Consider the following 14,715-nt stretch of genomic DNA (forward strand, 5'->3'; position numbering starts at 1 on the left):
AACCCAAATCCTGCATCTGCCAGCCTAGCTTAAGGAGGACCAGGGTCCAGGCGAGCCTGCCACTGCCCACCGGCTCAGCAGGCCCTCAGCCTGTCTCCCTCCTGTTCCCAGCTGTGGCCACCGTGCCATCACTGACTGCGCAGGCACGCATCTTCCTAAAGTGCTGGGTCATCCCTTCAGCCTTTGCAAGTCTTCGTCCACTAGCCATGTGCCCTCGCTGAGTAGTATCACACCTCTCCCTCTCTCACCAGCCCTTTAGTCCTCCTCTTTTATAAAGATCACATATTTGGAGCTGGCATTGTGGTGCAACACATTAACACACCGCTTGGAACCCCATATCCCATATCAGGGGGCCTGGTTCAAATCCTGGCTACTTGGTTTCTGGTTGAGCTCCTTGCTAATGTGTCTGGCAAAGCAGTAGAGGATGATCCCAAGTGCCTGGGCCCCTGCACCCTTGTGGGAGACACAGATGGATGGAGCTCCAGGCTCTTGGGTCGGGCCTGGCCCAAGCCAGCTATTGTGGCCAGCTGTGGAGTGAACTAGCAAACGAAAGATCTGTTTTTCCCTTCCTCTCTCCCTGTAACTCTTTCAAATAAATACTTTTAAAAAAATAATAAATAGGATCTGGCACGGTAGTCTAGTAGCTAAAGTCCTCGCCTTGCACATGCTGGGATCACATATGGGTGCCGGTTCATATCCCAGCTGCTCTACTTTCCTTCCAGCTTCCTGTTTGTGGCCTGGGAAAGCAGTCAAGGATGGCCCAAGCCTTGGGCCTTTACCCACATGAGAAACCTGGAGGAGGCTCCTGGCTGCTGGCTTTGGATCAGCTCAGCTCTGGCCATTGTGGCCACTTGGGGAGTGAATCAGCGGAAAGAAGATTTTTGTCTCTCTTCTCTGTAAATCTGACCTTCCAATTAAAAAAAAAAACTTTTAAAATAATAATAATAATAAATAAGTAAATTGAGAAGCAGAGAGATTGAGAGAGAAAGGGGGAGACACACACACACACACACACGCACACGCACATCCCTGCTGGCTCATTCCTCAAGTGCATGCTAACAGTCAGTGGGCCAGAGCCAGGAATGGGGAATTCACTACAGGCCTCGCATGTGGGACCTCAGCTCCCTGGATCTGCATTAGCCAGGGCAGCCTGTGCCCATTCCACCCTGGTCCTAAGGTACTATCCCTTCTAGGCCCGAGGTCCAACTTCCTCATCTGGTTTTTAATGTATTTACTTCCAATAATACGGATTTTAAAAAATTTTATGCTGCAAAATCTGCCATTATCATCTGGGTAAACCGAAGTCTTTGTGTCCTTCTGCCCAGATTCACATGGAAACCTGCAGTATGATGGAGGGGCTTTGGGGAAGTGACTCTGCCAGGAGGGTAGGGCCTCACCAATGGGATGAGCACTCTTAGGAACCCCGAGAGTACCATTTAGCAACCGGAGGCAGGCCCCCCGACAGGTTCCTAACCCGCTAGCCCCTGGGCCACTGGACTTCTCAACCACCAGTGCCTGAGCAATGAATGAATGATTTGTTCCTTCAGTCATGGAACCTGAATGGAAGGTTCATTTCACCATGTGGATGTGGGAGTTGCCATGGGGAACATGCCCGTATCTTTCCTCTGGCCTATTGGTTGTACATCGCCTTCCCATCCCCACCTGTCAGCGTCTCACCCTGGGGTCCTTACAGGGTGATTGGAGCCAGGGTGAGGGGTGCTGTGGAAGCTACCATGGAGAGATTGGCCGCCCTCCCCCCAGGCCGGGCCAGGGAAAGTTGAGCCACCAGAACCAAGTACAGGCTTTGGTTTATTTTTCTATAAAGAACAAAGTCCAAAAGGGCACAGAGGGCAGTGAGGTACATAAGAGACCTGCAAGGGGCAGGCCTCAGGGCTCTGGCTGTCCTGGGGAGGCCCCCCACTCCAGCTGGCTGCCCCCCAAAATGGCCAGCAGCCTCTGAGGAGATGGTGCAAGAGGTGAAAGTTCAGCAGTCACCACTGACGTCATACAAAGCCAGGCTTCATGGAGGAGCGGCGACAGTTGGGGCAACTCCGGGTCCCATTGTTTTGTAGGCACCTAGGGAGGCATACAGCTCTGCCCACTCATCTAGGCTACCCCCAGTCGCTGTCTTCCTCTCCAGCTGGGATGGTGACTTGACTGCGGCTGGGAGCAGTCAGGGAGACACAGACAGACCTGCTCTGTCTCCCAGCCCTGCCCGCCGAGCTGTAGTTGATCTGGCCTGGCCCTGTGTGTCTGACTCCCAGTCTTTGGAGCAGCCTCTCAGGGGACAATGAGAACACTGGCAAGTCCTCCGGCAGCCCTGGGTCCCCTGCCCGCCCCTCCTCTGTTAGGGCCACTCACCGGAGGTGGAAGATGTGGGAGCAGGGCAGGGCCTGGAGCCGGCTGTTTCTCTCGCCGATGGACTCACCGCAGAGGCCACAGTAGAGCTCGGTCTCTTCCACGCACTCATGGAAGCGCACCACGTGTGCCCGCAGCTCCCGCTGTAGCCCCTTGCCACGGTAGATGCCCTCGCTCAGGCAGTGCAGCTTGAGCTGGCTCAGCTGGGTGCCGGGACAAGCCAAAATTAGTGCCGGAGGAGTCAGGTGCCGGCTGCATCCCTGTGCTGCTGATGGACCTCAGTAAAGTGTCCTTGCTGGGCCTTGGTTGCCCTTCATGCAGAATGGCAGTGTGTGTGTGACGTCAGAGGCCTTCAACCCTAGAAGTGCCTGGGCACCTTGTGTTTTGGGAAATTTATTGCCCACGTCCAATGCACTGACTATAAAACTTGATTTGCTAGGGCCAGTGCCGACATAGCAAGCTAACCCTCCACCCGTGGTGCCAGCATCCCATATGGGCGCTGGTTCACATCCTAGCCGGTCCATTTTGAATCCAGCTCTCTGCTTATGGCCTGGGAAGGCAGTGAAGGACAGCCCAAAGCCTTATGACCCTGAACCCAGAGACCCAGAGGAGGCTTCTGGCTTCAGACTGGCCCAGTTCTATCCATCGCAGCCATTTGGAGAATGAACCAACATATGAAAGATCTCTCTCTCTCTCTCTTTCTCTGTTTCTCCTTCTCTCTTTGTAACTTTGACTTTCCAATAAAGATAAATAAATCTTGAAGAAAAATTGCTTTGCTTTCCTGCTTCTACTAATTGAAGCTACCCCTAACAGCATATTGGCATCTTCTGGATCCCCGGCTAGACCTGGGCTGCCATGAAACAGCTGACATTGACGAGGCTGCAGCTCTGGGTAGGCCTTGACCTTGGGCAGGGACGGGGCAGTATCGGGGTTTTAACACACACCTAGAATTGTGGAAATCCTCCCACCAAGCTGTGGAAATCCTGCCCCACCCTCCAAAGGGGTCTTGTGAATGGGCCACAGGGACCCTCCTCCACCACACACATGCCCTCCCTGGGCTTCTGATACCAGAAAGAGGGCTGACCTTGTTGCCCACCTCCTCAGCCAGGTCTTGGGCTTTCTCGATGGCATCCAGAGCCTGGAGGGTGAGCAAAGGGCAGGCCTGAGGACAGCACGTCTGACAGGAGGCACGGCTCACAGCACAGGGCGTGGGCACTAGGGAGGGCCACCCTCAGTGTAGGAAGGTTGTAGGAAGAGACAAGTGCTGGGGCCAGGGCTGTGTGGGTGAGTTTCCTCCTGCCTCAGTTTACTTAGATGTACAATGGGCAGAAGGTTTCCATCTCACAGGGTGTTGTGTCTGAGGTTGCAAGAGGCAGCTGAACTGTTCCAGGTTCAAAGCCCAGTGTTAGCTGTGGGTCCCCAGGTAAGTCCTGAGGCCCCCCTGAACCTGAAAAACGCCAGGACACAACCTGGGCTCATGCAACAGGGATAGACTGATGGTAAATAAATGCACAGCAAGATGTTAGCCAAGGACACTTGGCTGCCTGCCTGACTCGCCTTACCTTGTAGGGCACAATGAGCACGGGACAGGAGTGGGGGGGGGGAACTGCAGGAAGGGGTTCGCCTCACCTTGTCGGGTGCCTTCCTGGCCACCCAGCATTTGGCCACACCCAGCAGCACCTGCACCTGGCCTAGGCGGTTTCCAATCTCGGTCATGATGCTCATGGCGGACTCGTATCTGGGGAAGGCCGTCTGCAGAGCCAGGCAGGGATGTGAACAGGGGCTGGACCTGGCCTGAACCTGTCCTGCCCACATGCACAGTGCCCGCTGCCTCACCTCCAGGTCGCCACGGCTCCGGTGGATATCAGCAAAGCAGAGCAGGCAAAGTGCCTGCAGCGGCCGGTCCCCATGCTGCAATGCGATCTTCATGGACTCCTGCAGTGGTGGAAGGTGCAGGTGGCTCAGGCCAGCCATCAGCCTGCCCCTGGGGACCACTCCACCCCAGTGGAGGTGGGGGCAGGGGGAAACTTGTCTGAAGAGACAGCATCCTCGGAGCCTGGTGTGGCTAGCAGAGTGTCTGGGGCCTCACGTCCTAAACCACTGATGTCACAGCACTCAGCGGGCTGGCCACTGTCACCTGACAGGTGGAGACTAAGGCTCAGACCTGACAGGACTTGGTGGCGCTCACCCAGCTAGTATATGACAAAGGTGGGACACGATCCAGGATGGGTGGAATGCCAAAGGCTATCATGGCCTTGAAAGTGCCACACTTTGGACGTGAAGGACATCCCCCTGGCAGGAAGGGGTGATTCAGGGCAGGGCTAGGGAAATAAACGCAGACTTCAGGGGCTCAGCTGTAGACCTCCAGGGGCAAGCCTGGAGGTCCCAGACCCCCATCCTCACCCCACACCCTACCTCCAGCATCTCCATCCTGCCGCCCCACCTCACAACACTCCATGGCGCTGCCCAGGTGGCCCAGCAGGCGATAGGCCACGGCCATGTGGTACTGGCTCATGGCCCGGTACTTGAGGCTCCAGCCTTTGCCATAGTCGTTAACGAGCTCCGCTGCCTTGCAGGGGAAGAACAGGGCTTTCTCATAGTCCTGCAGGGGACACAGGAGGGGTAGACAGGGGTGCAGTGAGTAGCTTTCTTCAGGGCTCACTGGAACAACCACAGGAAGAGCCTGCTAGACAGAGGATGCTGCCGGGCAGGCAGGTGCACAACCAAGGGTTTGCCAGAGTATCCCAAGAGCCAGTAAGCTCCAGGTACTTGGAAGATGTACAAGAAATCATGGGTGAACGCATGTGCAGTAAAACTGGCTGACTTCTCAGTCACTCACAGTGGACACAACACAACCCCGCAACAGCACTGCCTCCCTGTGCCCTACAGCAGCAACAGCAGCTGAAGTCTCCACTCAGAGAGCTGGCGCCATGGGCTAGAAGGACCCCAGTGAGGCACGCAGTCAGCTCTGCATACTTCCACATGCCTTTGCTCCCTGTTCATCAGCTGCCCAGGACCTTGCCTTGTTAGGAAAGCGCAGAGAAGCTTCTAATCCACCTTGCACACTGCACCTTCCCCTTCCCCTCCCCTGCTCCCTTCACCAGCCCCTGGGTCCCTGGGTCCCTAGGTCCCTGGGTCCCTGGGTCCCTGGGGAGGGGAGCTCTCTCCTGCCATCCAGGGCCACCCCTGCACATGCTGGCACCCCGCCCTTATTTCCCCAGTCTCTATGGAGCCTTCTCTCTGCATGGGAATACAACCACCGTCTAGAGAAACAGTCTGGCATTTCTCATCTGGTGTTCAATGTCAATGCAAAAAAATATAAAACCAACAATCTTCTCTCGACCTCATTGTCTCTTCAGCTACAGCCCAGTTTCTCTCCTCTCTGTCACACAGGCCACCCATCTATTATTTCACCCATCTATTATTAACTCTGAGTTAATATGACCAAAAGAAAGTTATCAATCGCCATGATTAAAAGCTTCTTCCTGCAACTGGCGTTGTGGCCCAGTGGGTGAGACTGCCACTTAGTGAGAACTGGCATCTTATACCGGAGTGCCGAGGCAAATTCCAGCTGTTCTGCTTCCTATCCAGCTCTCTGGAGAAGCAGCAGAGGGTGGACCAAGGGTTTGGGCCCCTGCTACCCACATCGGTGACTCAGAGAGAGTTCCTGGTTCCTGGTTTTGGCCAAGCCCAGCCCTGCCATTGCAGAAGTGAATCAGCAGATGGAAGATCTCTCATTGGGCCTGGCGCAATGGCTAAATCTTCACCAAGCAAGCGCCACAATACCACACAGGCACCAGCTGATGTCCTTGGCTGCTCTACTTTATACCTGCTCCACTTCCCATCCAGCTCCCGAGACAACAATAGAGAACGACCCAAAACCTTGGCATCTTGAACCTGCACAGGAGACCTGGAGGAAACCCCTGGCTCCTGATTTTGGATCAGCTCAGCTCTGGTCACTGTGGCCAGTTAGGGAGTGAATCAGGAGATGGAAGATCTTTCTGTCTCTCCTTCTCTCCGTAAATCTAATGTGCAAGAAGATTTCTCTATTGCTCTGCCTTTCAGATAAGCAAACATTCAAAGAATAACAAAAACGTTCTGGGGATGATCACTGGCATAGTGGTTAGAACACCATCGGGGTGCCTCTATCCCACGTGAAGAGTCTGGCTTTGACTCCTACTCTGCCTTGCTGCTGATGTGCACCCTGGGAGGCAGCCACAGTGACACAGGTGAGTGGGCTGCTGCATCATTCAGGAGATCAGGATTGAGTTCCCAGCTCCCACTCTGGCCCTGCTCAGCTCCCATCAACAACCGGGCATTTTGGAAGTAGATTAGCAAATGGAAGCTGTCTCTGTTAATCTGAAATAAATAATTTTTAGAACTCACTTTATTTATTTAAAAAAATTTTTTTAATTGAGAAGGCAGATATACAGAGAGAAGGAGAGACAAAGATCTTCTGTCTGCTCCTTCACTCCCCAAGTGGCAATGACCAGAGCCAGGAGCCAGGAGCTTCTTCCAGGTCTCCCATGCAGGTGCAAGGTCCCAAGGATTCGGGCCTTCCTCCATAGGCAGGGAGCTGGATGGGAAGTGGAGCAGCTGGGATCAGAACCAGCACCCATATGGGATCCTGGCATACATAAGGCAAGGATTAAGCCACCAGACAATTGTGCCAGGCCGCCACTGTGTTTATTTGAAAAAATGACAGAAAGGGAGAGATAGAAAAAAATATAGTTTTCCTTTGTTGATTCACTCCCCAAATATTTGTAATGGCCAGTTTGCAGGTAGGAGCTTGAACGTCCACCCAGGTCTCCCAGGTGAGTGGCAGGGACCCACGCACATCACCTTGCTGCTGTCCCAGACATACTACAGGGAAGTGGATTAGCCAGGACCTGAATTGGTGTGCCGATATCAGATGCTGACACTGAAAAGGGCAGTTTAACTCACTGTACCACAATGCTGTCCTACCATAAATAAAACTTTTAAAATTCTCTTCCTGCTAGCACTGTCATATGGACACCAATTAAAGTCCTGGTTGCTCTGCTTCAAATCCCAGCTCCCTCCTAATGCCCTTGGGAAAGCACCTAGAAAGTCTCTGGGCCCCCTGCACCCATGTGGGAGACCCAGAAGAAGCTCCAGGCTGCAGAGTGGCCCAGCTCCTATTTCTGTGGCCACTCGGGGAGCGAACCAGTGGCTGAAAGATCTCCTCTTTTTCTCTGTGTCTCTCTCTCTGTCTCTCTATAACTCTAGCTTTCAAATAAACAAATCTTTTTTTTAAAAAGAGTCCCCTCCCTAATATACATTATGTGCTTTTAAGTCTGAAGCCATGTAAATGTTTTACAGTTTCCAAAAAAAAAATCAACCCCCCCCCAAATTGAACTTAATTTAAAAAAAATATCTAGGGCCCGGCGCGGTGGCGCAAGTGGTTAAAGGTCCTCGCCTTGCACGCCCCGGGATCCCATATGGGCGCCGGTTCTAATCCCGGCAGCCCCGCTTCCCTTCCAGCTCCCTGGCTGTGGCCTGGGAAAGCAGTTGAGGACAGCCCAAAGCTTTGGGACCCTGCACCCGCGTGGGAGACCCGGAAGAGGCTCCTGGCTTCGGATCGGCATAGTATCGGCCGTTGCGCTCACTTGGGGAGTGAATCATCGGACGGAAGATCTTCCTCTCTGTCTCTCCTCTCTGTATATCTGACTTTCCAATAAGAAAATAATAAAAATAAATCTTTAATAAAAAAAAATCTAACATTGGGGGGCCAGCATTGTGGCATTGCAGGCTGAGCCTTTGCCTTTGACACTGGCAGCCCATATGGGCACCTGTTTGAGTCTTGGCTGCTCCATTTCTGATTCAGCTCCCCACTAAGGTGCCTGGGAAAGCAGCAGACAGCCCAAGTCCCTGGGCCCTGCTACTGGTTCAGCCATTTGGGGAGTGAACCAGCAGGTAGAAGATTCTCTCTCTCTACTTTTCTCTGTAATTCTGCTTTTCAAATAAGTAAAACAACCAAACAAACAAAATTTCAAAACAATACCCGAAAATGAAGAATGGAAGTATATATTTCTAACTATATACCATATGAATGTAACCACAACAAAATTCCTCAAATGATCTGAGGACAAAGCACTTGGCAGGCCATCCACAGTAGTGAATTATTTAGAGACCAAAGACGGCAAGGAAAACAAGCCTTGAACTTTATTCAATCCTCAATCACCTTGATTTCTGATCAGCATGGGAGTTTTGACCTGCTTTGTTTCCGGCCTGGGCCGGTTGACCCCTCCTTAGGCAACCTGGTGGTCCCCCGCTCCCGGGAAGTCACCATATTGGTGCCGAACTTAATACGGACACCTGATCAGCATAGCACACTACAGCCCAGAACTCCTGGACTCAAGCGATCCTCTGGCCTCAGCCTCCCAAGTAGCTGGGACTACAGGCACACCACCACGCCCGGCACCTTGATTTCTAAGATTTATTTGCTTCTCATTTGAAAGGTTGAGTTACAGAAAAAGAGAGGGAAAGACAGACAAATCTATCTGCTAGTTCACTCCCCCAAATGACCACAATGACCAGAGCCAAGCCCATCTGAAGCTAGGAGCCAGGAGCTTCTTCTGGGTCTCCTACATGGGTGCAGGATCTCAAGGCTTTGGGCTGTCCTCTACTGCTTTCCCAGGCCACAAGCAGGGGCTAGATGGGATGTAGAACAGCTGGGACTTGAATGACTGTCTACATGAGATACCAGTGCCTCAGGAAGCAGCTTTGCCCACTATACCATAGCACTAGCCCTTCATTTGGTCTTTAAATACTATTTCCTATCACAAAGAACCAAGAGACTGGCTGATTTCAGGCTTTGGGGATAGGTTTGTGAGTTCAAAATGAGGACGAATGGTTTTTTATGCCAGAAAATCAGAAAGCTTTCAAAATAAGAAACTCTAAATGAAATCTTGTAAATGGACATGGGAGGGACTGGATACAGTTCAGGTAACTTGGAGTCCCATACCCATGTGGGAGACCCAGATGAAGCTCCTGGTTCTTGGCTCTGACCTGATCCAGCTGTAGCCATTATGTCCATTTGGAGAGTGAACCAGCAATTGGAAGAGCTCTATTTTTTCCCTTTCCCTTGTAATTTTGACTTTCAAATAAATAAATCAATCTTACAAAAAGAAAGATGAATGTTTGCCATGGAGGTCATCTGGCCATACTGAGCCTAGCCCTCCCCACTGCCCGTGATTTCATAGTAAGGGTCCAGCACACAGGCACGCCCAAGGACTGAAGTGTTCACACCAGCTCCTTGCCACAGATACCAGGCATTCACTGGGCAGAGGACAAGCATACGCATGCTGCTTCCCTTTAGGAATCCTGCCCCAGAATCACCAGCCAGCCCCTACCTACAATGGAAAGTTACTCATTACAGAGAAATGAAGGAAGGATTGATGCAATGGCACCACCCTGTAATGCAGACATCCCACTTGGGCTCTGGTTTGTATCCCGGATGCTCCACTTTCCATCCAGTTCCCTGCTTGTGTCCTTGGAAAGCAGCAGAGGATGGCAAAAAGCCTTGGGATCCTGCACCCACATAGGAGACCCAGAAGAAGCTCCTGGCTCCAGATCAGCTCAGCTCTAGCCACTGCAGCCATTTGGGGAGTGAACCAGTGGATAGAAGATCTCTCTCTCTCTTTCCTTCTCTATGTAAACCTGCCTTTCCAATAAAAATAAGTAAATACTTGAAGAAAAACAGAAGCCCAGAATTTGCAAATCATTACAGTTGAAATGAAGTAACAGATTCAAGTGACAGCCTTGTCTTGATGCTGATAGCTTACATAAGGGGCTGGGACTGTGTTTGCAGTAAGCTAAGTGGCTGTCTGCAGTGTTAGTTCAAGTCCTGGTTGCTTCACCTTCCATGCAGCTGCTCCACTTTACTTCCCTGAGGTTCCAAGAGGACAGGTGACTCACCCAAGACCACACAGCACACATGCATATGCCAACGCACACACTCCTTCGTGGCTGGCCAAGCCTCCTGCAGGAGCCTTCCAGGAAGTCACACAGATCAAGATTTGAATCCTTCCGGCCCAGCAGTTCTTTCCTGGCTGTTTTTTTCCCCTCCATCACCCCACCTCCACCTCAAAGAAGTACTGGAGCTCCATGTCTAGCAGGTAGCCTTCCCCCACCTTTCCCCTCGTTGGCACCCAGGGCCCACCTTGACCTGGGCGTAGAAACTGCCCAGACTGCAGCAGACACGGCACTCAAGCATGGCATCGTCATTGTTGTGGGCATAGCGCAGGGCCTTCTCGAAGCTTTCCAGGGCCTTCTGAAAGAGGCTGAGACCCAGGAAGGCATTGCCCATGCTCAGGCTGACCTGGCCTCCAAGCTGTGCTCCGGCCCGGGTGCCGGGCAGGCCAAGGCAGGTCTTGCAGTAGGAGATGGTCTTGTGGAACTCGCACAGCTTCTCATTGCTGCGGGCCAAGTTCAGGTAGCTCTCCAAGAGGAAGTCGGGATCCTCCAGCTCTCGGGCTGTGTCGATCTGGACCACGGCAAACTGCCCACGGAGTGGGTGGGGAGTTGTCAGGTGGCTCTCAGCCTGGCCTCTGGTGTATAGGCTCAGACCTGGAGCCTTGGCACACCTGCCCTCCCCCCACAACCTTAGAGCCAGAACAATAGCCCCAACCCCAAACCCCAAAGCTGCAGATCTGAGTGCTCTAGGTCCCATTCAGTTGCAGAGGAATAGCACATCTGGGGCTCTTGGCACCTGCACCCTCCCACTCCCAGCCTGGGACCTGGAGTTGCCCCCAGTCAGCCTCAGCCTCAGACATGGAGCCCACGTCATTCAGGCTTGGACACACAAGCCCAGACAGGAGGATGGCCAAGACCCAGACCCTGAGACAGGACCTGAGGCTGAAGTTCAAGGCCATAGACCTGAGCCTGAAGCTGAGACACCCTCCATCCTGTTCCCCTCCCTGGCTGCTCATCACCACTGTATCTAAGACTCGGGGCTTTAGCTATGATTCTGAAACTCATCAGACCTGAGCCAATGCGACAGAGGGAGTCTGGAAGAAATCCCATAACCGTGTGGGTGGTCCATGCCACCAGGGGGAGGATCACCCACCTTCAGCATCTCCTTGTAGCGGCCCATCTCGGAGTGGGCAGTGACCAGGCAGCCCAGCACACGGAAGCGGCCCACCAGGTCAGAGCTCTTTTCCAACACCTTCATCCACACATGCAGCGCCTTCTCCGTCTGGTTGGATTGGTAAAGCTGTAGTCCTTTCTCAATCTGCTGCTTCGTCTGGTCCTGCCCCATTGTCTCCAAGCCCTGTGAGCCTCCAGGCCCCTTGTTGAGTGGGTGCGGGGAGGCACTGGGGGAAAAATGGTGGGGGGGAGACTCACGGGCTGGTTGCCACCCCCCACCCCTGTGCTGGAGCCCCAGGAAGGAACAGAACGGTGGGGGTAGGAAGTTGCAAAGTGAGGCCTGGATGGAGAGCGGGCGCCACCCAGGGAACAAAGCTGGTTGGGCCCTTGTCCGCAGCTGTCCCTGCCAGTTGGGGGCCACGTGGCCTGTGAAGAATGTCAGCTGCAAGGTCACGCGGGCCTCTGCTGCTCCCACCCCCAACAGGGAGGCGGCTTCTCCCAGGGAAACAGGCACCTGGCCATCTAGGCACCCGTGGGACATCCCTGGGCATGCTGTCGTTGACCCTGACCTCCGCAGCGTCACCAAGGAGCTGCTATTCCCCGAGACAGGGAAGGAAAGCTGACTTAAGGCCAGGAGGGGCTGACAACTGGGCCCGGGCTAGGCACAAGAGCATAAGGCAGGCTGTGGCCGATGCCCTAACTGCTTCTCCCCGATGACCCAGGGCCACCTCTTGCCCAGCCCCTTCCCTGGCTTTGGGAGATTCTCCAGGCATTCTCTCAGTGCATGCCTGCTGGGGTGCGTGCGCTAGGTGTGGATGGCACGAGGGTGTGAAGAGAACAGCTCCCCTGTTTGGCAGGGCCCGGGGGAGCTTCCAGCTGTTTGGCAGGGCTCGGCATATTTCTCTCTGACCACCATGACGCTGTTTCACCCCCTGGCTGCATGGACACTCAAGCTCCCCACTAAGAATTCTGTATTCTTTTGAGGCATTGTTGTTTTCCCCTGTGAGACAGTTTTTACAGGTTTTTGCAACCGATGTGAGCTTGAGAGTTAATGTCACTGATAATGTCTTGGTGAGTGGGCCTTTGACAGCTTACACACAGGAGCACAATTAAGCCCATGCCATTTTTGGACACCTTATTGGGTACTTAACCATTGTCTTAGAATTTGGCCTAGACATGTAGCACACCTTCTGGGAAGGGGCTTGAAAATATCCTAAATATTAATGCAAGTGATGGGAGTGAGAGCTGAAACTGCTATGATAATAAATATAGTTATTGTTATCTCAAAGGCTAGCCTGTCTTTGCAATTTTTTTGGAACATAGAAAATGTAATTGTTTTAGCTGCTTTTATAATTTTAGCTAGAGGAATTAAAGATGTTTTATTAACAAAAAATGCTTTTAAATATTGCTTTATTGTTTATGGGGTTGTAGGAGTCTATGGTTATAGGGAGATTTAACATTTGAACTTTCTGTTTTAGATTTTAGATTTTTTTCCCTTGTAACCTATTTTCCCATTAAATGATGAGTAAATTGTAGAAGTAGAAATGTGGTGGGAAAGTACTACTGATTAGCAGGTAATCACATGTGCCTTGGCCTTGGAGTCCTGGCTGTTGCTCCATGGCTGCTGTTGTAGAATAAACAATAGCTTGCTTTGAAGAATATGAATACAGTATTTTACAAAATTATCTTTAGGAGTACCTGCTTAGCCTTGAAGTGCAGACAGAGTGACCAAATGTCTGTACATGCCCCCTTAATTTTGAAAAGAAAAAAATAGAATAGTTGCTTGTGCAGAAGCTTGAGAGGGGTTTTGAGAAAATAAAAAGGACAGTTTTTTCCTGAGCTGTTGTGAGAACGCACCAAACGTCTGTGTGACTTTCTTTATCGCCGACTCCACGCACCCTTCCCGAGCTCTGAACTCGGCTGGAGCTGGACTCCGGCACATGCCCACATCATTGGGCAGCTGCCATGAACCTCTAGCTGGGGCCAGGGTTCTAGCCTGGGTTCCTTCTAATTTACAGCAGGGTCCAGCCCAGCCCCTTCTCTCTGACTCTCATTTTCCTTATCTATAAACATGATTATGAGAATGGCACTGTGACAGAGTAGATAAAGCCATTGCCTGCACTGCTGACATCCCCTATGAACCCCGGTTTGAGGTACGGCTGCTCCACTCCGAATCTAGCTCTGTTTCTGTACCTAGGAAAGCAGTAGGGGAAGGCCCAGGTGCCTAGGTCCTTGTACCATGTGGGAGACTCTGAAGAAGTTCCAAGCGCCTGGCTTTAGTATGCCCAAGCACTGGCCGTTGCAACCATTTAGGGAAAGAATCTGCATATGAAAGATCTCTCTGTTTCTCTCTATAGTTAATTCATTCACACACACACACACACACACACACACACACACAATTTAAATGAGGACAATAGTGCCTGGTGGCATGGCCTAGCGGCTAAAGTCCTCACCTTGAACGCCCTGGGATCGCATATGGGCGCTGGTTCTAATCCCGGCAGCTCCATTTCCCATCCAGCTCCCTGCTTGTGACCTGGGAAAGCAGTTGAAGATGGCCCAAAGTCTTGGGACCCTGCACCCACGTGGGAGACCTGGAAGAAACTCCTGGCTCCTGCCTTCGGATCGGCGCAGCACCGGCCCTTGTGATCACTTGGGGAGCGAATCATCGGACAGAAGATCTTCTTCTCTGTCTCTACTCCTCTCTGTATATCTGACCTTGTAATAAAAATAAAGAAATCTAAAAAAACAATAAAAATAAATGAGTACAATAAAGCAAGAATTAACTTTAGTTGATAGTACTGGGATGATGCTGCCATTGTAGGAGCTTCCAGTGCTGGTTCTGTTACCTATGATCGGGGCAAGTTGCCTGGGTCTGTGGGATGCGGACAGGATAGGAACGGGACCTGGCATACTGGGCGGACAATTGCACTAACTGCACCAGCTGACAGGGATGTAGAACACTGTGTCCATAGCAGAGACGTTAGCCTGTGCATGGCTGACTGCCCCTTCCTGTAACCCCACTCCAGGCAGAGCCTGGTCCTGGAAGGCTTATAAATGGGCTCATTACCAGTCTCAATTTACAGGGTCCTTTAAGAATGAGCATTCCAGAGGCTGGTGTGGTGGCTTATAAGCTACCTGCAGTGCTGGAATCCCAGATGGGCACCGGTACTAGTCTTGGCTGCTCCACTTCCCATTTAGCTTCCTGTTTGTGGCCTGGGAAAGCATCAGAAGATGTCCCAAGACCTT

General features: G+C 52.2%; 1 protein-coding gene across 3 annotated transcripts; it reads right to left on the minus strand.

Annotated features, from left to right (window-relative positions):
• Positions 1-1,997: 1,997 nt before the first annotated feature.
• On the minus strand, positions 1,998-11,794 carry RAPSN (receptor associated protein of the synapse). 3 transcript variants are annotated; one of them, XM_040980348.1, is made up of 8 exons: positions 11,447-11,794; positions 10,541-10,879; positions 4,802-4,960; positions 4,195-4,293; positions 3,988-4,110; positions 3,443-3,496; positions 2,362-2,561; positions 1,998-2,076 (listed from the first exon to the last, which is right to left on the minus strand). In XM_040980348.1, the coding sequence occupies exons 1-8, from the start codon at positions 11,636-11,638 to the stop codon at positions 2,004-2,006; spliced, it is 1,239 nt and encodes a 412-aa protein (XP_040836282.1). In that variant the 5' UTR covers positions 11,639-11,794; the 3' UTR covers positions 1,998-2,003. The 3 variants fall into 3 exon arrangements, with proteins under 3 accessions (XP_040836282.1, XP_040836283.1, XP_040836284.1); XM_040980349.1 differs by lacking the exon at positions 4,802-4,960; XM_040980350.1 differs by lacking the exons at positions 3,443-3,496; positions 3,988-4,110 and having other exon boundaries at positions 2,004-2,076.
• Positions 11,795-14,715: the final 2,921 nt, after the last annotated feature.

Source organism: Ochotona curzoniae, unplaced genomic scaffold (genome assembly GCF_017591425.1).
Source record: "Ochotona curzoniae isolate NIBS_2020 unplaced genomic scaffold, NIBS_Ocur_1.0 contig_3432, whole genome shotgun sequence".
Taxonomy (NCBI): domain Eukaryota; kingdom Metazoa; phylum Chordata; class Mammalia; order Lagomorpha; family Ochotonidae; genus Ochotona; species Ochotona curzoniae.

What these genes read in the sequence shown, in the direction of transcription:
- RAPSN (XM_040980348.1), bottom strand. Translation starts at nt 11,638, where the DNA reads ATGGGGCAGGACCAGACGAAGCAGCAGATTGAGAAAGGACTACAGCTT. An exon ending in GCTACAAGGAGATGCTGAAG is followed by an intron (nt 10,880 to 11,446) that starts GTGGGTGATCCT and finishes CTCCGTGGGCAG; the next exon opens with TTTGCCGTGGTCCAGATCGA. An exon ending in GGAGCCGTGGCGACCTGGAG is followed by an intron (nt 4,111 to 4,194) that starts GTGAGGCAGCGG and finishes CTGGCTCTGCAG; the next exon opens with ACGGCCTTCCCCAGATACGA.